The following is a 23,318-nucleotide window of genomic DNA, read 5'->3' as shown; positions in this document are numbered from 1 at the left end:
AGCAGGGAAGGGGGATTCTACTCCCATCTGGCTCCTTAAAAAGCCTTGCTAGATCAAGGCCACTGCCCTCAAGATGGGAGTCAAGGTTATGTGGGTCCAGTGACACCTGGGGGGGGGGCACAAAATGTTCCCCATCCCTGGCTTACAGGAAAGGGGAGGTGGAGGAGGCTTCCTCATCGCCCCTTGAAATCTTCTCTGGCTTCCTCCCCACCCAAACCAACAAGCCCTTGCTTTGTCTTATTGCTGCCAATGAGGCTGTGCTGTCTTCAGCAGCACTTCCTCAACAGCAGAAATGGGGGTTCTCAGTCCTTCTCCTCCATGTCCATCAGCCACACCCCACAATCCTGTCTGCTGTGTCAGGGCCAACCAACAGGTGACTAGCTCTGCCTCCTTCCTGCACAACCTCACCTTTCTGAGTGCGGCCCCAGGGCCATGATGGGCACGTGCACTGGTGTGAAGGGCAGCTCCTGGAGCTGATCTGCGGTGGGGGATTCCTGGGCCAGCGAGCTGTAGCTGAGGTTGGACTCCAAGTGGGTGATGGCTCCACGGGGGTTATCCTGCTTGCAAAGGGGAAAAGGAAAGGGATGTTCATCCAAAACAGGCAAGCTGGCTGACACATGCCTGTGGTTGGATGCAGAGAGGGCTGTGCGCAGACAGAACAAAGCATCGTATCATATAACTGTAGAGTTGGAATGCACCCAAAGGTCAAATAGCTCAACCCCAGCAAAGCAAGAATGACAGCTAAAGAATCCCTGACAGATGGCCACCTAACCTCTGTTTGAAAACCTCCAATGAAGGAGAGTCCAGCACCTTCCAAAGTAACACAAGGTGCCTCTGGATATCCCACAAGCAGGGCCTGAAGGCTACTGGATGCAGGGCCAGCTCTGAGATGAAGGGCAAGGCAGTGCTTCCCCCCCCCCCCATTCCAAATACATGAGCCAGCAAAGACCAATGACTGGGTCTTATTTCAACACTGGCAGCAAAAGACACAGTCCTCCACTGCATCAAAGGGCAGCAAGCTAGCTCAGCGTGCACAAGAGAGGCTCTGTCCACTCCCTGCCCCTCAAAAGCTGTCTCACCTTGCTCAATGGCAGATCCAGTGCGAACTGGATGTTCAAGATGCACTGTTGGTTCCCACAGGGTGATGGGGAGGCACAACAGATTAGGACCGCGCTCAGTGTGTAAGCACAATAACATGCCCCAGAATACGGGAGACTGCCAGCCCACCTCAGAGCTGAGTTGGGCCTCCCTTTGCTAGCAGCCAGAATTGATCTAGCCCAGGGGTCAGCAAACTTTTTCAGCAGAGGGCTGGTTCACTGTCCCTCAGACCTTGCGGGGGGCCGGACTATATTTTTTAGGGGGGAATGAACGAATTCCTATGCCCCACAAATAACCCAGAGATGCATTTTAGATAAAAGGGCACATTCTACTGATGTAAAAACACGCTGATTCCCGGACTCTCCGCGGGCTGGATTTAGAAGATGATTGGGCCGGATCTGGTACCCGGGGCCTTAGTTTGCCTACCCATGATCTAGCCTATCTGAGATACTGGCACAGGCTCAATGCCTTCGAAGATCATACTCTTACTAAGCTCTGCTGGTTAGATCAACTAAGAAAAGGGGGCTGGGCACAAAAGTGCCATGATAAGCTTAGGGCTTATAGGCTTCAAATGGAGAACTACTTAGTCCTTAGCCCATGTGACCTTAGAAATTGGATTTTTTGATCAGAATGCCAACCAAGACAGAGCATCCATCATTGCCGCCCTGTTACTCTGCTTGGTACCCCCAAATTAAGACCAATCACTCAAGGCCCCATTACCTTGAAACTCTGGCCTTCCCACAACTACACAGGGCCTTTGTAGAACTAAGATTCCAACAGATGCCCTCAGCATATTTAGAGGGGAGATATCGGGGAATTACCCACATGGATCGCAACCAGGTAGAAGACATCACACACTACCTGCTGATTTGCCCTCCGTTTACAATGCCCAGAGGAAAATTTATATCGCCAATTCTTAATTGGCTTCCAGGTCGATCCTCACAGGAAGTGACAGTTGAACTCCTAGCAGATAAACATCTGTACATTACCCAGCAGGTAGCCAAATTTGTGCTGGCAGCCAAGAGGTTCCGTTTCAACTATGTGAATGCACTCCAATCTTAAGTCTTAATGTTGTAAATTTCTTTTTATGCTGTAAACTGCTACAGGTTACGTTCTATGATTTTAGATGAAAGTTTTCCTTTTATTTTCTGTCGCCTATTGTAAAGGCCTTTGGCTATATACAATAAAAATTGACTGCCCCAGAATATTTGGTGATGCTGCTTGGTAGAGAAAGGGTTGATGTGGCCCACGAGGGGCACTTGAGAGTCTTTGCAAGCTCTTGGGGCAACAGCATTGTCCAAACCTTTACCTCCTGCAGCTGCCTCAGAGCCTCCGAGGACTGGGATGGCAGAGCCCCTCCAGATGGCTGCGATGGGGTTTTGGAGGAGCAGCTCACTGGAGGCACAGAGAGCTGGGATATTGACAGCTGAAATGAAAATATAAGTGTTATGTAGGAAGCATCACTGCTGCTCGCTCTTCTGATGCAAGGTAAGGGATGGAGAGAAGAAAAGAATTTATTTTGTTCTCCAGAACAGGCACGTAGAGATGCCTGGAATGGATGAATTCCTAAAGCAAGCAGCTGCAGGGTGCTGCAATTAAGAGCTGATCCAGACATAATGCAGAATGGGACACTCAGCTAAATTTTACATATACCACTTCAGTCTGACAGTGGGTACACGTGTGTGATATTTTTGAAGACACCCAAGGTAACCGATGGATTGTCTTGGTTGAGTGTGCAGTCAAACCCAGGCTTCCCCAGTCACAGGCCAACTCTCAAACCACTCCAAATCAACTGACCACCATGAGAAGAGAATGAAGCTAAAAAATGCACTGGTAAACAGCTCGAGTGAAGCGGGGAAGCTTCCTGGTGTGAACATGAAAGAGAGCGGAAGAGAAGCGGGCAGCTCAAAGCCACCCTTTTATCTTGCATCCCATTAAAAGCAGGATTTGTGCAACATCAGCTTCTCATCCAATGACAGCAATGACGGGGTCGCAAAGCGAGTCACCAGTCCTTCTCCTCTGCCTTCAAATCCAAATGGCTTTTCCTAGCAAGTTGACCCATTAAGCTCCTTTATTTCCCCCCTGCCTTTTCCCTGCCATTGTCCAAGTCCCTTAATTTACCGGGGGGGGGGGGGGCGGGGGAATGCCCTCCATGAAAGAGAAGGACAAGAACTAGGACTCCACCGTTAAAACTAAACAAAACATTAAGCTGGTAATTCTCAAGCCACATGCCAGAGGAAATGAATGAAACTAAAACCTCTCAGGAGCCCAAAGTACATCTCTTCATGAGTCACCACTCTGGCCCATGTTAGACACTGGCAATTGAACCACAGAAACCCTCCCAATGCAGAATTACCTACCCTTACCAATGCTCTGGTTGGCATCCCCCCCCCCCCCCGCCTTTGCTGGAGCAGGTAATTCTTCAGCACTGGGGACAATCAGATCATCAGATCACCCACAGTGCAAAAAGATCATAGGGATCTGAAAGGCCCACTTTCAAGTAAGGTTGTTCGCTACATCTCTGTCTGACTCACCACTCAGAGCCTGCCACTTTCCAATCAGACTCCACGGGTGGTGGATAGCTGTTACGCAGCTCTCAGCATTACGTGAGATTGTATCATTCCATCATTCCTGATGCAGGGATGTGGCAAATGGACCTGCCACTGGGTGGGGAGGCATGCCCAGAACAGTGACTCACGCAGAAATAGAGGGTAGGCTCCTCCGAGAGCAGATAATTTCCCAGTCTTTCAGGGCGAACCTTTCAGTACTCAGGTTTTTAATTCAGGAAGTGGCGAGCCTCTGTTATTGAAAGCTTAGGAATACAGCATTAAACTGAACAGGTGGGAAACCTCTGAAGCACATACTTACCCCAGGACCTCGGGAATAATCTTGGGTGGAAACCAGCACCTGAGGGGAAGGGGGAGACCCTAGGAGAGACAGAAGATCAGGTATGGTCAGCAGGGAGGTGACCCACACAGGTGGGTCTTCACCAAGTAGAGCTTGTGTTTGCCCTGAAGATCTAATGTGCCATTGTTTTAAAAGAGTGGAGAAAAGTAATGTGGTGTGGCTTGACAGGCCAATCATTATTGTGTGTGCCCCAGAGTCTGCCCTCAATTGAGTCCTGCCTTCCTAGCTGGGCTCTAAATTGCATCCCATTCTCTCCAGCCCCCAGAACCCAGGAGACAGTAGAGACTTCAGGGGGGTGGGGACTAGATAACCCTTCCTTGAGGTCCCTTCTATGAAACGGGCCATGTGGCCTCACCCTCAACCCTTCTGGTCCTGAAGAGGCAATGGAGGAATGGGAGTCCTTTTGATTTCCACTTGTCCTCTGGAGACGTGTACACCAGTGTGGCCTAGTGGTTAGAGTGTCAAACTATGAATCAGGAGTGGGTGAGGGAAGCAATCCAAATCCCCCACTTCTCCAGGAAATGCACTTGGTGACCTCAAGCCAGCGATCCTTTCTCAGCCTAGCCTGCATCACAGGGTTGTTGTGCAGATACAAAGAGAGAGAAGGAAAGAACCATTTATGCCCATTAGGAGAAAAAAAGATGGGATATTCAATAAAGAAAAAGTTCAGGGGGTTGGTGTCTATTTCGCACAGCAATTTCCCGCCGCCCCACACCACCTCCACAGAGATAAGACTATGTTCCTTCTTTGCTGTAAAACACAGCTTCTTCATCACTGTAATGTGCTGCGTTTTTCCCTTACAGCCATACAGGCCCCGGTTAAATGGGTTGTTTAATGAGACGTGAACGCATCCGAACACTTAAGGTTTCGCCTGCCTTTTACATCATTCCTTGTCACCTTTTTAGTCTGCTGGAGCGTTCAGACCCTGCGAGCCTGCTTCAAAAAGCTGTGCTGCCATCCTGGTACCTAGCTGGTATAGGGGTGTTGTTCTCCACCCCACCTCCCACATACCTAATTGGAAGAGAAACAGATGCCCCCCACTTTTGTGGAACCATATGAGGTATAAAATGGCCTAACTGGCTTCAGTTGGGCTGCAGGGACAGCCTTCCACCCACACAAACATAAGAGTCTTCCTGCCTCATAGGACTCTGATCCCGTTGCTGCTGCCATTTTGCTTGGTAATAGGGCAGGCTTAGCCAATCCAGAGGCTTCGTTCTGCCTGCAGATCACAGGGGTCAACACTGCATGCCAGATTCCCCTCTGCAGCCTGGGTAGCAGCTCATAAGGCTGGATGCAGTCCAAGCTGCAGATCTGAACATTCGTCCATTCAAGCCCTAGCCAGGTCATCACTCTGCGATGGACAGGGAACAGAAGAAGAGCCTTCTTGATCAGGCCAATGGCACATCTAGTCCACCATCCTGTTATCACATTGGGCAACCAGATACTCCCAAGGGCAACCTCCAGGCAGGACCCAAGCACAATGACACGCTCTCTTCCTGTGGCTTCCAACAACTGGTATTCAGAAGCATTGCTGCTTCATAAAGGCAAAGCATTGCCATCATGGCTAATAACCCTTGGTAGCCATATCCCCCAAGAATTTGTCCAATTCTCTTTTAACACCATCTAAGGTAGTAGCCATCACTGCCTCCTGCAGGAGTGAGTTCCACAGTTTAAATATGCACTTCAAGGAGGGCTTTCTTTTATCTGTCCTGAAACTTCCAACATGCAGCTTCATTGGATGTCCACAAATTCTAGTGTCATGAGGGAGAAAAACTTTCCTTTATCCACTTTCTCCATGCCGGGCATCATTTTATAAATGTCTATCATCTCAATCACCTTTTCTCTAAATCAAGAAGTGCCCAACCCTGGGATCTGTCCTTATAGGGGAGTTCTCTCCAAAGCTTGAGGGTCTTTAGATAAATCTTGAGGTGCACCATGGTCTGAACAGTCCCTGGTTAAAAGTGTGGTGTGGGGAGCCAGTGGGGTGTTGTGGTTAGTGCCAGACACGAGTTCAAACCCCCACCCGTCGGTCATGAAGCTAACAAAGTGACCGGTCACTGCTTCTCAACCTAGCCTCATAGGCGCCGACTCCATGGGGCTTGAGGGGGCCCGAGCCCCCTCAAAAATTCGTTTGGGGGGGCTCCGCCCCCCCAATAATCTCCGGCGCCCCTCCAGCAGAGCGCCATCGCCGCCCCTCCCCCAGCCCAAAATGCACAGGGAGGGGCGGGCTGCATGCCTCCTGCCCTCCCTCCCGAGCAAAAGCTCCACCCAATTTCCTTTGGAGCTGATTAATAGGCGCAGCACGCTCTCCCCTATTCGCTCACGAGGAGGCGGCGCCACTTTATTTGCATATTCATGAGCTTATTTATTATTCATGAGCTTTCCCGGGCCCCCCCAATATTTTTTATAAGTCCGCGTCCCTGCCTAGCCTACATCACAGGACTGTTGTGAGGATTAAGTAAGGGGGGGAAGAGCCATGTACATCACCTTGTGCTCCTCAAAGAAAATGCAAAAAAGAAAATAAAAGAAGCAAAACAAGAGCAATAAAAATAAACAAATAAGACAAAAGCTCACGTCACTGACAACTTTGCTGGAGTGGACAATTCACCCTGCAGATGAAAACACTGTTTCCCTCTAATCCTTGAGATTGCTCCTTCCTTTTGTACTGTGAAGAGTTAACAATGAATCTCTCTCTCTCCTGGTTCTGAGCCAAGCTGTTCAAGGAGAGCGGAGTTAAAGTAAGAGTGGCCATGGTCACACCACGCCTGGGCCAGGAAGGCAAAATGAACAGCCAGCCTCCGGAGGAGTTGTCCTGAGCAACCAGCAACAGGGGTCAGATCTATTTTTAAGAGGAAGCCTATTGGCTGATAAGACACATGATGCAAGGACACTTTGTCGAGGCACGCGTGGCCTGCACGACACCAGAAAGTGATGGATGAGTGCAATCCCTCTCCTTCGCTTAGCAAAGAAGACAAGCAACCTTCACCAAGAAGCATAGGAAGTACAGGATCAGGACAGTCCAATGCTAAGGCTACAGCTGCAAAAGGAGACAAGGATGGAGCTGGGGGAAAGTCCCTAACCTGGGTAGTGGCAACAAAACGCACTCCATACAAAAACTTTGTTTCATTCAGTTACATTGTCCCTCAGTTATTTGCCATCATGAAGCCAAATCTGATTGGCTATGCACCACTCTGACATTGTCCCATTTATTGTGTGATCCCTGACTGGGTGGGATCACTCATGTCAACAAACCCAAAAGGAAGAAGCAGTCGCGGCAGCCCATTTGGACACAATGGCTGGTTTCTGCATGAACATTTCTGTCTGGCTCAATTCCACCTATCCAGGTGGGTGGAGTCCCAAGCAGGCCATTTTTAAGGATTGTGTGTCCAAATGGACACGCAATCTTGGCTACTAGCTTATCGCTAAATGTGATTTGGATCCATAACATTCATGTAATGAAACACTGTGGTTAATAATTGAAAACACTGAAAATATAAGGAGAACCTGCTGGATCAGGCCAATGGCCCACCTACGCCAGCATCCTGTTCTCATGGTGGCCACCATCTTGCATGTGGGAAACCATCAAGCAGGGCCCAAGCACCAGAGAATTTTCCCCTCCAAGCAAATAAATATGAGCCAGATTAATTTCATTCCCATCCCTGGAAAGACACAGCTAAACACAGCTCCCTTGTGTGCCCCCCTCAGCATTTAGGGAGCATGGCCTGCCTTGACACCAGCTGGCCATGTCCAGGGTGAATCATCTCTAAACAGAGACTGGCAGTTCTCTCTCCCAGGGTCCAGGTCCAGTACTCCGGACATTGTTTACTAGGGAACGATTCTGTTCACTGGAGGCCCACAGATTCTTTTGCAGTGATGGATGCAACGTTAATGATCTGAGTGAGAAGAGAGAAAGCATGGGCAGCACTGAACTGTTTCCCTCTGGAGCAGTCCATCTCCGCTCTCCATCCCTGAGAGATGCACGGATCTCTCGGCCAAAGACAATTTAAAAGCTCTGTGTTTTCCTGCTGGTAATATTTCAGTGGCAGCAGCGAGGAGTATGTTCTGAAATAGGCTGTCAGTAATTGTGACCTCCGTCAGCCTTCCCCAAAATGCAATGGAACCGGCTTCTGTGCAGCCGCTCCTGAATAGTCTCAATCAGCGTGACATTGCCGCTTCTTGAATAGACATATTCAGCCGGCAATTAAGGAGAGATCAGGAGACCAAATGGGGCTGGGGGGAGGGATGAGGTCCTCAGCGAATTGGGGTTGAAAGGAGCTGGCAAAGGGAGGCTGCAAAGAGACAAAATCCCAAGGCAGAGGATGAGCTAGGACAGCACAGGGCGCATACCCTCCCTCATGCAGAAAGAAGTTGCTGTGCTGAAGACATAATCTGACAACACACCGAACGTTCACCAGTTGCTGTGCTAGGGGGACCAGGAGAGGAAGGAGGCAGCATCTGCGTTATTTTTAATTGTATTTTATAATGCTGTTTTAATTGGCATTTCTGCCTTCTGCACTTTGGATTTAAAAGGAAAAACAAAAAACATTATATATAGTTTTGGGAGGGGGAAGTATAAATAAGTAAATCCTAGGCGCACTTACTAGGGAAAATTATTCCCCGTATGAGCTGGCACTGAGCAATGCAAAAGATCTGCAATGACTTGTTCACACATGAAATGGCCTTAAGAGCTGCTCCACATATTGTAACCAAGGCAAGGACCGCTAGTTTTCCAAGGACGCTGCCACACAAGAAACATATAACACATGGCCAGCACACACAAAGAAATATGCATCTTTAACCACCAGTGTACATGTGTCTGGGGAAACTACATGGTTCCCAGGCATACATACCACGCGCAGCATGCAACAAGCACCTGCTACATGTTCACTGTGGGAAATTCCACTAGCTGCCAAAATGTGTAGGGCTTCTATTGAAGCCACAATCTGGACCCCACGCAGCAGAGGACAATTTTAAAGACCTTGGGGATGGGCTCAGTGGTACAGCATCAGCTTTGGATGCCGGAGTCCTAAGGTTCTGCTCCGGAAACTCCAGGTAAGGGAGTCTGAAACTAATGAGAGTCACAGACAATGTAGACAATACTGAGCTAGACAGACCAATGCTATGACTTCAGATAAGGCACCTTTCTATTTATATTAGAACCATTAGGACTACCATCTTCCATTTTAAGGGAAAGGGCTGTAGCTCAGTGGTAGAGCAGCTGCTTTGTATGCAGCAAGTCCCAGGTTCAGGCCACAGGAGCATCTTGCTACAAAACTCCTGCTGCAAAGCCCAGGAAGCTATCACCAGTCACAGTTGACACTGGGCTAGATGAGCTAATGATCTGATTCAGTATAAACCACCTTCCTCTGCTCCTATGATATGGGAGGATGAAGAAGTCTGGGCACCTGAACCACTGCAAGAAGCAGTCATTCTGCTTCGCCAACGAGCACCTTTGCATCATACTGGATAAGGCAGCCAGGCCCCAAAGGGAAGGCATACTTAGGGGGGAAAGTGAGGAAGCCAGAATTGACTAGGTCTTCCTGGCAGATGTCCATGTTGAGCTTGGGAACCCTCCTTCTCCAACACCTCGCGAAGCCCAGGGATCATGGGAGGCATCCCAACCCCGTGTAAGAGCATGGCCCCTTTAAATCTCCAGAATCAGACTCTTGATTCCAGGCTAGTGCTGAGTTAAGATTGCTTCACAGGAAGTGTTAGGAGCTCAGCCTACACTCGAGTAGGACCCCGGCAGACACACATGCCCAATTGTCATGTTCCCTCCCTCCTGCTCGATCGTTCAGGAGCTTCAAAAGCTTTCTTTTGCCCGAACATCACAGCGACCGATGCCAACAGACATCGGCCCACTTAGGGATCCGCAGAGTCTTTGCAGTTGCGTAACAGACCTCAGCAACTCAGCATTTTGGCTAATCTACTTTATTTACGTATACACACACGGAGCACTGCAACATGGCTCCCTCTCTCTCTAGCATCAGACAGCAAAGAAAAAAAGAACAAAGGACAATAGTCCCACTTCACGGAACACAGTAACACAAACATCCTGTCTCCGTCACTTCCCACTCTGTGGAGTAAAAACATATACCACCATGTATGGGATAGACAACAATCCCATGACTGCAATCATGGAGCAGGAATTCAAACAGGAAGTTGTCCATCCAGACTACTGCTGAGTGAAGTAGGCTCTGTGGGTCCTGATCAAGAGGTCCAGACTGGTGTTGGGCAAAAGTGGCTCCATGGGGAGCTCTCCCTGGTCCTGAACCCCAGCTGTCTGATTACGAACATCCCTGCGGAGCCCAGCCTGAAATGAGAAGGGTCCCGAGCTGAGTCCCAACAAGCTCTGTCTCAAGCAGAGACCCAGCTGGAAGAGGCAGTAGGGGTGTGCAGAGCACGCTCAGAGGACTCGTCCTCCCCCTCCTCTCTCATTCGGGTTTGATTCCGACCAGCTGAACTGCCTCTGTGGGGAGGAATGTCAGTGGCACAGCAGTGCCTCGATCACTTCCATTTATGTCACAATAAACTAGATTGTCTCCTAAGCGCTGCTACTCCCCTCCCCAACGCCCCTGTGCCAGCACAGCTAACTCAACTACCGCTCAGGATTATGTCAAGGAGAGTCTAAGTGAAATTGCCACCATTAAACTTTTTTTTTTCAATTGACCCTCACCAGTTCCAGGTTTTAAAACCTATTAAACAACACATGAAACCCACCTCTTGTTGAAACCAGAGCATTTGCAAACAGAATATAGGTCAGCACAGGTCCCAGCAAGGCAGAAGCCTGGGAGACACTGCGCTCTAGTGGCCCCACGGAAGAAATGCATCTTATTTTGCTGCTGCTGCTGCTGCTTCTAATGCTGCAGCAAGAAATAAAAGACAATTGGGAGGATTGTTCGTAATATCTCTCAGCCTAAATGCTTCTCTCAAGCTGACAGCTTCAGTGGCATCAGGATTACCAAAGGAACTTTCAGTGCTGGTGAAATATTCAGGCAGGGAAAGGTCTCAGCCAGGACTTTAAATGCTATCACATTATTTTGCCTCTTCCAGACTCTTCTGAAAAGGATGCTTTGAAGGGGGAGAGCTAACTGAAATGTGTCTTGGCAGCAAAATCATGAGCAAACCAACTCTGAGCCCAAAGGATTATGGGTGCTCAGTTTCAGGCAGGGATAGGGGACCTTACTTCACCCTGAGGGCAACAATCCCTCGTAGGCAGCCTTTTAGAGTTTGGATTTGATATCCCGCCTTTCACTCCCTTTAAGGAGTCTCAAAGCGGCTAGCATTCTCCTTTCCCTTCCTCCCCCACAACAAACACTCTGTGAGGTGAGTGGGGCTGAGAGACTTCAAAGAAGTGTGACTAGCCCAAGGTCACCCAGCAGCTGCATGTGGAGGAGCGGAGACGCGAACCCGGTTCCCCAGATTACGAGGCTACCGCTCCTAACCACTACACCACACTAGGAAACGGATGCCAATGCCTGGTGGAGCCAGAGGCAAAAATGTGTGGATTCTTTACTTATGTGCGATAGACTACATTCTAGCTATTCAAAAGCCAGCATTTTCTACATCCCATCCCCTATCTATCTATCAATCTAGGCAATAAGTATTTTATTGCATTTCAGCCAGGACAAAGAACTCAAAAAAAGTGTGGAACAGGGCGAGTAAGGGGTGTGGTTTTTTAAATTTTATTTATTTCATGCATTTATATCCCGCTTTTCCTTCAACGAGCTCAAGGTGGGTGGGGTACCTGGTTCTCTCTCCTCCTCGTTTTACCTTCACAGCAACCCTGCATGACAGGTTAGGCTAAGAGGCAGTGACTGGCCCCAAGGTCACCCAGGGAATTTCACTGTTGAGCGGGGATTTGAACCCTGGTCTTCCAGGTCCTACACTATAACCACTAAGCCACACTAGCTCTCATGGACTCAGGAGACTCTTGACGGCCAGATGGAAATCTGCAGTGTTGCATTTGGTCCCCAGGATTGAAGTTCACCCCACTCCTGCGCCAAGGGGATGAGGGGCAAATGTCTGGTGTGGTTCAGAAGAGGTGCCCCCCTTTGACTGCTGGAAGCCATTCCCACTTTCCACCACATCAAGCTAATCCTTACAATTATTTTGTAACGTAAGAACAATGGTTCCATGGGGTAATCATATGTAGCTTCCTAAAGCCCCATGGGTCACACACAAGCTTCTAAGAACACCCTGTTCTCCCACAGGTCTTTGCAAAATTGTGCTTAATTCCATTTTTTTTCAAATGAAGAGGATCTTATTCCCGATTCCCCAGTGAAACTGGCTCTTTGCTAGGAGACCAAAGTTTTTGCTACCAGCAGATCCTCTCTGGCACTTTCTCAAGTGCACACAGTCCTAAAAAATTCAGTAACTGCACCACATTAATAAGGTAATAAAGGCGCATATGAGTGTTCACACAGGCTGTTAAGTTGAGAGGAATACAGTTAAAACATCCACAGACAAATGGGGAAAGATTAAAAAGAGCAATGCAAAGCAGATTTTGATGAACGGTGGGACAGCGCTTCACTTCATCTTTTAATGCAAGGCTGTACGTTACCCACCCCAGATAAAGGCAAACTATATAAATGCATTAATTCCTATTGCTGGTTCTTGAACAGGAGCCAGCCAGGTAAGGTTGCAGAGTTCAATGCAATTTCCTGTCTTATTGTTAAGTGACTGAATGATAAAGTCTAGGATCTGGCCTACGCAGTCAGCAGAATTACATGGTGCAGTTATTGCTCAGACTTCAGGAGGCGTGCTGGATGCTTGAGGGCACTTTCCCCCCCAAAAAACTGTCTGAGGAAAGGCAGCACCTCAGGATGAAATGTTCTAGCTCAGTTCTCCAACATGCTAGTTTTTTATCTGCAGATATATGTTTCAGTTTGTTTTTGAAAGGGGAGCTTTTGTTATGTTGTTGGTAAATTCAAGGAAGCCTCAGGTGCTAATATGTCACTTATCTAAGACTTTTGGGCAAGTGGGAGAGATATAACCAGTGGCTTGTCTCCAGGTAAGTTCTACTCAGAGTAGACCCATTGAAATGAATGGACCCAAGTCAGTTATGCCCATTAACTTCAGTGGGTCTACTCTGAATAGCATGGGCACTGGAGACAACCCAGCAATGGCCAAAGGTGTTTGTAATTTCTAGGATTAGAACGTGTGACTCATAATGTTCCTATTCAATCCAAACAGAAGCTTCTCCATCTTAGATAATAATTCAGCTACTATATGGAATGTTCCCTGCCTCACTGTCTCCTTCTTTTCTCTCAAACTTATGGAAGCAAGAGAAGCAAGGCCTCTTCACCTGCAGCCCTTTCCCTACCTCTGGTGCCCAGAATCACTGCAACAGCATCCCAAGTACAAGGAATCATGGGAAATATAGGTCTCCAGGTTCCTGAATCTACATTGTGGACCCAAGTTCACTGAATTATTACATTTCCCATTTTAGGCACCAGACAGAGGAAGATGGAAAACCCACAGGGAGAAACGTTAGTTTTGCCATGTACATTTGGTTGAAAGTGTTGACAGCACCTGTCTAGCGCAGGTGTAGGAAAACTTCGACCCTCCAGATGTTGCTGAATCACAACTCCCATCAGCCCCAGCAAGGGTGGCCAGGGATGATGAGAGTTGAAGTTCAGCAACATCTGGAGGGCCAAAGGTTCCCAACACTTGGTCTGGGGCAGGGGTTCACTGTATGCTACTAGCCACAATGGAAGCTCTGCTCCGCTTCCGCAATCAGAGGCAGTAATGCTTCTGAATACCAGTTGCTGGAAACCGCAAGAGGGGAGAGAGAGCTCTTGCGGTGTTTGGGTCATGCATGCAAGATACCCACATACGGTTGGCCACTGTAAAAACAGGATGCTGGATGAGATGGGCCCCCTTTGGCCTGATCCAACAGGCTGCTCTTAATTTCTTATGGGGTGGGGCCAGGGGAGCACATCCCAGAAACATCTAGCCCAGATACAGTGGTACATCGGGTTAAGAACTTAATTCGTTCTGGAGGTCCGTTCTTAACCTGAAACTGTTCTTAACCTGAAACACCACTTTAGCTTATGGGGTCTCCCGCTGCTGCCACGCCGCTGCTGTGCAATTTCTGTTCTCATCCTGAAGCAAAGTTCTTAGCCCGAGGTACTATTTCTGGGTTAGCGGAGTCTGTAACCTGAAGTATTTGTAACCTGAGATACCACTGTATTACAAACTGAACACTTTTTCCAACCCAGGAGTGAAATCTCCACCTTGTAGTGCAACGAAATATGAAGAGAAGGGATTCTGTCTAACCATTAGGAACAACTTTCTGACAATAACAGCTCTTTTGACAGTGGAATGGCCTCCCTCAGAAGGTGGTGGCCACCTTTCCAGGGATTCTTTAGCTGCGATTCCTGCATTGCAGCGGGTCAACTCTACAATTCTATGACCTCAGAAGGTGGTAGACTCTCCTTCGCAGGAAGCTTTTAAGCCGAGGTTGGATGGCCTTCTGTCGGTGATTATTTAGTTGTGATTTCTGCTTTTCAGGGGGATGGATTGCAATTCTATGATTCTATCCTATGAGTCAACTCCATCTTAGCAGCGCTTGACGGAGGGCACTGTGTTCCCTTCTCCAGCCACGGCGCTTGTGTGGCTGCCACGGGAGCGCGCGTCTCCCATTACGGAGCCCACAATCGTGCACCAGAAACAACAGCCTCTCAAGCTGCAGGCAGCTGAACGGCGGCACTTGAAAGGCTGGGAAGAGAGTGGGAATCTCGCCAAGAAAGCAGAGCCCATGTTGTTGGCCTTATCTCTCCAAATTCTCCGACTACAGCAGCGCATTTTAAGTGGTCTCTCCCCACCTCCACCAAGTTCTGGAGTGGAACAGACGTCCCGCTGTGCGTTTGAAGAGTTAGCAATCTGGAAAAAGAACTCACTGGGGGACGGCGTGGGCGGAGGATTCTTTGAGAGAGGAGCCTCTCCCTTCGTGCTGCTTGAGGGTTTTCCAGCCACTGCAGGTTGCTCCTCGGAGCCGGTGGAGAAGTGGAACTGAACAGTCCCTGACTCAACCTGCTTCACCTGGGATTTGGAAAAAAAGGAGAGGGGAGGAAGCAAGGACATCCTTATTTCTCCTATTCTTCATGTTGCCACCGTGGAACAGTATAAAATCCTAATGTTCTGGGTGGAAGGAATCTGACTTCTGCCCCAAGAATTCTGAGACCTGCATAAATTGTTCACATTTCTGCAATTTCTACTATTTGATGTAGTCTTGGCTTGACCTTGGGGGTAGAAGCACAGACTTTCTGCCCCCTATTCCAACCACTGGAGTTCTTGTCTGGCAGCCCTTCTGCCATCTCAGATTTTAGCAGGTGTTCACACACCTTAAGGACTAGAAACTCCTTTCTCTCTCTTAAAGAAGCTGGGGTTCTCAGAAAATACCTGCTTTAGTGCAGAAGGTCCCAGGTTCAATGCTCAGCATGGGGCTTTGTATCCCTGGAACCCAAGCCTAGCACACCCTCCTGGTCGGTTTTGCACCCTAGCCGCTGGCTGGGACTGTTTATTTTTATTTAGTTCATAAAATTTATATGCTGCTTAATTATAAGAAACCTCAAAGCAGCTTACAAAAATGTAAAACCACAAAATCAGGAGAAAATTGCCATACGTTACAAAATGCAAGAAGCTAAAATTAAAACAGATTAAATTTCACATCAGATTTTCTAACCACCTGGCTTGACTAAACAAAAATGTTTTTAGCAGGAGCCGAACAGAATACAGTAAAGGTGCCTGCTTGATATCAATGGGCAGGGAGTTCCAAAGTGTAAGTGCTGCCACAGTAAATAATTGAGTTTTGACAAATAAGTAATAGGTATTATGTGGCACATGTAGTAGTGCCAATTCTGCCAATTTTTTCTCATAGGTTCCTCCCTCTGACTGCTCTTTATGGCTGATTTGCTGACTGGCTTCACCATGTCCCTGGCTAGGGGCCTGTTGCCTCCAAACCACCAGCTCTGCCAATACTTCCCCCAAAATATGTTTCTGGGGATCACAACTCACCTCTTCTGAGCTCATGGTGGCTGGTGGTGTCTTGTAAACCAAAACGTGACTGGGATTATGTTGCACTCCTCCTTGCAATGGCAGGACCACGTTTGAAGAAGCTGCGTCCGGTGAGGGGTTCCAAACAGCCCAGCGAATTGAGTGCATGTAAGCCGGCGTTGTCAGCGATGTAACGGATGGCGTCTGTGGTTCAAGGGTGCGGGGGGCAGGAATGGATGTGAGAATGAAGACATCGCTTATCAAATGTCAGTTCCATGGGGCTGTTACACTCTTAGCACCGCATACTGGTGTGACCAAGAAATGCAGATATCTGTGGAATAGCATCCCTGTTGAGATAAGACAGGCACATGCTTTCCAGAAATGGCTGAAGACATTTTTGTTCTGATAGGCTTCACTAGCTAGGTCTTTACCATGAATGTCCACTTGTTATGGATTTGTTGCTTTTGTGTGTGTGTGTGTGTGTGTGTGTGTGTGTGTGTGTGTGTGTGTTTATAATTATGTGTGAATTGCCTTGAGACAATGGTTTAAGGCAACTAAAAGATTCATGTTAGAATTAATTGATTAATTAATAGCTCTGTTTCAACTGCCCAAGATGGTGGCAATCGCTGCCTCCCGCAGGAGCAAGCTCTGCAGATTAACTCTGAGCTGCATGAAGAAGGACTTTCTTTTACCTGTCCTGAACCTTCCAACATTCAGCTTCCTTGGATGCCTGTGAGTTCTAGTGTTAAGAGAGAGGGAGAAAAACCTTTCTCTATCCACTTTCTCAATGCCATCCATCATTTTATAAAGTTCCATCATGTCACCTTTTACTTGCCTTTTCTCTAAACTAAGGTAAAGGTAAAGGGAACCCTGACCATTAGGTCCAGTCGTGACCGACTCTGGGGTTGCGAGCTCATCTCGCTCTATAGGCCGAGGGAGCTGGCGTTTGTCCGCAGACAGCTTCTGGGTCAAGCGGCCAGCATGACTAAGCCGCTTCTAGCGAACCAGAGCAGCACACGGAAATGCCATTTACCTTCCCACCGGAGCAGTCCCTATTTATCTACTTGCACTTTGACGTGCTTTCGAAGTGCAAGGTTGACAGGAGCAGGGACCCAGCAACGGGAGCTCACCCCGTCACGGGGATTCGAACCGCTGACCTTCTGATCGGCAAGTCCTAGCCTCTGTGGTTTAACCCACAGCGCCACCCGTGTCCCTAAACTCTAAACTATGAAGTCCCAAATGCTGCAACTTTCCCCCAGTTGGGTTGCCCTTCTCCAGATCTTCTAGATCAGATACACTGGTTGTACTTTTTAATTTGGCAATGATACGTGGAGGTGCAGGCAATGTAGAAGTTAGAAGGGAATGGTTTTTTAAAAAAGAGCACAGTGGCAGCCATATGAACACAATCTCCCTGTGACCTCGTTCCCCTGGGCCCCACACCCTATGTAAGCATATATGTACTGATGTGCCTGCCTCTGCCAACTTCATGAATCTGATAAAATAGGCAGTGGACCACAAAAGTTTATCTGCAATAATCTGTTAGCTTTTAAATGTGAATATGATTCATGATTTTGGATAAAATCAAGTAATAATCCAAAAAAAGCCCCTTCCCAAAAATACATAGTTTCAAACTCCTTGCTGCTTCTAAAATGATGTGCTATGTTCAAGCTGATCCTGGAGCCAAAAAACCCCAGGATTTTTCAAAGGCAACTTCCTCCCACTGTACCAATGTCCCTATGTAATAAAACCTTCATTATCTGTGTTCCCACTCCACAGTCTATGGTAGAGTGGCTGGGAAAGGGCCATTGTAGCATTGAGATTCTGGAGTAGGTGGTAGGTATTATTATCAGCAATAACAATAATTAAGCTTGGTTCATATTTTGTACAAAAGCAACTCAAAGTGATTTACAATCATAAATAAATAGGCATTGAAATGAGGCGTAAAATAAAAATCTAAAAGACAACCCTGTTCTTAAACGGCGACATTTAAACATCCCACCCACTCAAGGAGGCTTCAGATAATTAAAAGGCCCAAGAAAAAAGACATGTTTTTGCCTGGCACCTAAGGGTATGGAATAATCGCCAGGCGAGCCTCCCCTGGGCAAGCACTCCACAAGAGGGGGGCCACCACTGAAACGGCCCGTTCTCGGGTTGCTACTCTCCAGGCCTGCCATGGAAGGAGCACACAGAGAAGGGCCTTAGATGGTGACTGCAGGGTCCGGGGCAGTTTATATGGTGAGATACTTGGTAGACTGAGCTCTACTGATAGATCTGTTGATTCTTCGCAGTGGGTCAGGGAGAGCTTGCGACTCCCACTTGGCTGACAGTTGCAATGACTAATAGGCTTCCCTATCCCCCTAAATTGAAGTGATGGAACAAAGAAAGCATGTGGGCAGGAACCAGAATTGGATTTTTTTGTGCAAAATGACTGTGAGTTAATTTCTGAAACTGATCGCAATTCCTGGGCTGAGCATGTGCTCAGAAGCGCTCTGTTTCTTAATGTGTGTCTGCCCTTCTGGCCGGTATTGTGCACCCAATTCTAGTTACAGGTCCAGGGTTCTAAGAAATAACAATAATAAAAATAACAAAGCAGATCCTGCAAGGCTGGTGATAGTGTGGCATTCACACTAAAGAGGAGAGAACTGTTTCTTTTCTCCTAAGTCTTACCAACTTTAATATTAGCCCCATAAATCAACCCCAGCAATCAGGATTCACTCTCCAGTACCTGGAGCTCTAGTACTAATTCTGCCAGTAACCTGACCTTCCAGAGAGAAAGTGATGCATTTTCTTAGGGACAGGATGGGCTGCAATGGTAGGAAGCACCATTCTGACTATAACATTATGGGCTGGCTTCTTAGCTAGAGAGGCTCAGGAGGCTCAGGCTGTCCCCGTTTTAAGGACTCTTCAGAAGGGTCTCAAAAGAAAAGCCTAGGAACTCACGGCTGCGTCCCAGCGTTTTGAAATCCTTCTCCCGGCTCCCTGTAAATTGCTCATTACGAAAGCTACAAAGGCAATCAGCTTAGGGATTATCCACCCTCCAGAAAGGAGAGGGTAGGGGGTTAATTGGGTTCAGTGCGAAGCCACGGCCGGGCTGCGCAAAAGGGCTGTTGATGACACTCTAGAGCGCTGGGAGGCATGCTAATCTGCACATCTCACACTCATATGACGGGCAGACTGTCTGGTGCAGGAGCCTGATCACAGTAGCCCAGCATACAAACTGGCTTACTTGGGGGCACCCGCTCAGGTGCTGATCATTTTGGGTAAACTGCTTCCTCCTATTTCATGGAGGATAATTTGCGATAATCAGCCTCATATGACCAGCATGCTTAACTCTAATTAATGCATGAAGGGGTTAAGACCATAGAGTAAGCTGCCCCACTGGGCTTAGCTAGGCCATACCCCCCTCACCATGGCAGAAAGGGTTGTCAAGCCTTTGTTCTGGCACTCCACCCTTCCCCAGCTCCCAGGTTCTCAAGGGCAAAGGTTGAAGTGGACCTGGTGGGGAGCCCGGAGTCTGCATCAGAGTGCTTCAGCTTTCTCACCAGGGTGGCCTACTAGATCTCTCAAAGAGAAGCCCACAAGCAAGACCTGAGTGCAACCACACTCTCCCCATTTGTGATTCTCAGCTACCGGAAGATTCAGGGGCATGCCTTCTCCAACAATTGGAGACAGAACACTGTTATCATAGCTAGCAGTCATTGATGATGACATACAAGTCCATAACCTAAAAGCAAAGATTACCTTTTGCTTCACAAATATTGCTTTCAAAAACCATCCTGATGATCATAATTCAAGACAACTGGGTCTTCAACTATCTAAATATCAGGCCCCAAATATCTCAGGCAGAGATGGTTAATAAAGACCGGCTATTTTTATAATGCAAGCTATTTTAATGCAAGGTAAACCAGTTTGGGTTTGGATTTGACATGCAGAGCACAGGAGAGGAGCTGTTCCTTCCCCCAGCAGGACCAGGTGCCATCCAGCAGGAAAGTGAATTCCATTATTACCACAGCCTGGCATGTCTAATTCAAAACAGGAACGCACAAATGGCGTCTTCTCTGACCCACAGGGGAGATACAATCGCCTATCTATAAATATTAAAATGTGCACACTGGGTTGGTATTCACAGTGTGATGGAGCTGTGGGAAGCAATGGGCGCACAGTGCCCTCCTAGATTATGTATGGGGAAAACATCAGGCATGGGATCAGTACACATAAAATACCAATGAGATTTCTCTGATGCACTGACAGTTCTCATTCTCTTGCGTCATCCCAGCCCTAGCCAATAGCTTCCAAGCATGCAAAATATCTCACGGGGGGGGGGGGGGGTGGAATTGGCTAAGCTGCTGATGTATCCTGGGGATACACCATTTGCTTCTGCTGTGGTGAGCTGGTGGGGGAAGAAATCGTGTTCCTTTATTCCAGGTTAATTAATCAAGCATAATTACAACCTGCTAGATTTGCATGCACAGATTAGAAAGGCACATTTGAAAGGTGACAGGCTCCGTTTTACAAATGAATAGACTGCTTTAATCCTAAATTTAAATGGGTGCTCCGGGGTTATTGCACCAGGCCTTTCAAGGTTTGAGTTAGTTACGCCTGCTCACACATCTGTTGAGACCCAGCTTGCAGACAGTTCTGACAGGGGCTCCCCAAGTTGTGAAGCTGAGCTGGGGCCACCTGCCCAGGCAATCTCATAGCCCTGGAATCTCAATTCCAAAGAAGATGGATCAGTTCACCGGGTGTGAACCCAGGAGAATCAGGTCACGTAACCCACAGCCTGGATTAGGCTGCACAGTACACCAAGACAACTTCCTCTCTGATGGATCTCCCAGGAGAGAAGGCACAACCAAGGTCCATCATTGAAGCCCTAGGGCAAGAGCGTCACCCCCTGGCATTCTCTGGGCAGCAGCTCGTCCAAATCCTGGCCATCGCCCAGGCTGCCTGGGGCTGACTGTAGCTGGAATCCAACAACAACCAGAGAGCACCAGATCAGCTGTCTTCTGCCCTAAGGTCTCAGTGTCTGGGCTATAAATATGTGTCTGGGCCAAAGCATCTGAGATGAACTCGTAAGACTTAAAGAAATCCAGCCTTCACACAGAAAACCAAATGACAGATAGCTCTAGCCTAGCATTTTTGTGGGCATGCTAGTGTTCTCTATACTGTATAGGGAATCATGTGGATTCCCTACAGCACCTGACTCCCACCTGCCACCTGAAGTTGAACACACGCATCCATGAGAACTAAGCATAACTCAGGTTTGTTTATGCAAAGCTGACCATCAACCACCATTGTGGTCCACCTGTCTGCATGAAGCCAGATCGAGCCTCCCTCATATTATCATTCAGCAAATAATGCCTAGGTATGAACAGAGGGGATGGAGCGGGTCCCTATAAGCCCCATTGTTTTGTTGATTATTACTGCATTGCTTCTATTTGCTCTCCTTAGTCATCAGCACACAGATCGGGTGAGACTGGAAACAGGATACAGATATTAGCAAGAGAGAAAATCCCTAATACAAACTGGGTCAGTACTGGATAAAGGCACCTCCACCCACTACAACGCAATGCTGCCATCCCAACAGATTCCTTCCTCTACCCCTATTCTTTCACTCTAATTCCTCAAATCCTCCATTCAACCATCTCCCATGTAATTATATTATTTCAGTGCTTCTACAGGTCAATTTCCTTTACAGCAACATAGCTGTGAGGTGTCAAAAACTGAACAGAATTTTAAAAAATAACACAAATAACACAAACACACAATTCCAAGCTTCTTAAGAGTTAAAGGAGCAAGAAATTGGCTTGTTTTCACTTCTGAGTCATAGAAAGCATTTGTGTGTGTATTAAGCCACTTCTCTTTCTGTGCTATGACCTCAATAATTCTTTAAATGAAAGAAAAAAATAGAGAGCTTTCAAGTGCTTCTTCTGGAAGTCACTGTTTCTAGAGCTTTCCAGAAGGACTGCTGCAAGTCAGTATTTCCTGCACACACAGTTAGTAAGGAGATTGAATGCCATGGACTGAAGGGTCTGTGTGTGTGATTTAATATACTTATTTTAGCATGTTACATGTGACACCTTTGCAAAGCTCAGAATCTGAAGATGAGCGATGAAACACCTTGAAAGGCATCGGAAGCAAAACCGCCAATGGTGTTGCAATCAAAAACGGCTTTTTACTTTGAGAGTGGGTGCATTATTGCACTGGAAGGCAAAAAGAAATGGACTTTGGGAGACCATCGCTTACTGGCAGGCATGGCCAAACTTGGCCCTCCAGATGCTTTTTGGGACTACAATTCCCATCATCCCTGACCACTGATCCTGTTAGCTAGGAATGAGGGGAGTTGTAGTCCCAAAACAGCTTAAGGGCCAAGTTTGGTCATGCCTGGCTCAGTGCTTGAGCACATGGTTTTCTTAAATAAGACTCCAAGTTGAATCCCCAATGGCATCTCCAGGTAGGGATACAACCCTGGAGACCCACAACCAGCTAACACTTTCCATACGGATGGTCCCAGGCCCAATCCTCAGTGACATCTCCAGGAAAGGAAGGGAAACCCTGGAGACACACTGCCAGCCAGTGTGAGCAATACAGAGCCATTTGACTCATGGTTGACTGATGCTCAGTTACTGCTGGACTCCAACTCCCAGCAGCTCCAGCAGCCCCCATGGCCAATGGCCCAGTGGATAATGGGAGTCAGGAGTCCAGCAATATCTGGAAGACCAGAGTCTCCCCATCCCACCCCACTCAGCTGTAGGATATAATGAACTGTCTGCACCCTGGCTGATTTTATCTGTTGCTGTTTGGCAACTCTTTTAATGTATTCTGATTTCTTGCAACGCTTTTGTTGGGATCTGTTGGGTGTCTTGGGTCCATCTTTTTTTCTTCTTCGGAGACAGGAAGGGCATTCCTGCTTTTATAAATATACATAAAATATGTTTGCAAATATATGGGATTTTGTGCCCCACCCCAGACTCCCCAGCAAAGGTGAAGGGTGGGACCTATTCATAAGTACAGTTCAACAGCAGGATATATGTTGGTTTAGAGAGGCTGTGGTCCCTCCCCAAATATTCTCATGTGGAAAGTTGTGTCATTGTGCAAGACCTTGACTCAGGGCAGAGAGCATCACTTATTAAGTCCTTTCTGGATCCGTGACACTATAATGCGAGAGGTAATCTTTCTCTAGGGTGAAAACACAGGATGTTCCTTCCCTGGAGACCCACAGCCAGTTCATTTGTTATACTTTTGACAATGTATTTGTCAAGACAAGGTTGCTCATTCCAACTGCGTGGCTGTACAATCAGGCAAGCGGCACGGTC

General features: G+C 47.7%; 1 protein-coding gene across 7 annotated transcripts in view; it reads right to left on the bottom strand.

Moving 5' to 3' along the window:
• NPHP4 (nephrocystin 4) overlaps positions 1-23,318 on the bottom strand; it is a 97,321-nt gene that overhangs the window by 29,761 nt on the left and 44,242 nt on the right. For 5 of the 7 annotated variants that reach the window (XM_028740450.2, XM_077931463.1, XM_028740447.2 and 2 more), the window contains exons 10-14: positions 16,027-16,209; positions 14,910-15,051; positions 3,967-4,025; positions 2,408-2,524; positions 409-560 (exon numbers count right to left, since the gene is read on the bottom strand). In XM_028740450.2, coding sequence (XP_028596283.2) covers positions 409-560; positions 2,408-2,524; positions 3,967-4,025; positions 14,910-15,051; positions 16,027-16,209 — 653 coding nt within the window. The remainder of the gene's footprint in view (positions 1-408; positions 561-2,407; positions 2,525-3,966; positions 4,026-14,909; positions 15,052-16,026; positions 16,210-23,318) is intronic. The other 2 variants (XM_028740448.2, XM_077931462.1) reach the window with 1 other exon arrangement.

The sequence above is a fragment of the Podarcis muralis genome, chromosome 7, assembly GCF_964188315.1.
Source record: "Podarcis muralis chromosome 7, rPodMur119.hap1.1, whole genome shotgun sequence".
Lineage (NCBI taxonomy): Eukaryota > Metazoa > Chordata > Lepidosauria > Squamata > Lacertidae > Podarcis > Podarcis muralis.
This window is presented reverse-complemented; position numbering and strand designations above follow the sequence as displayed.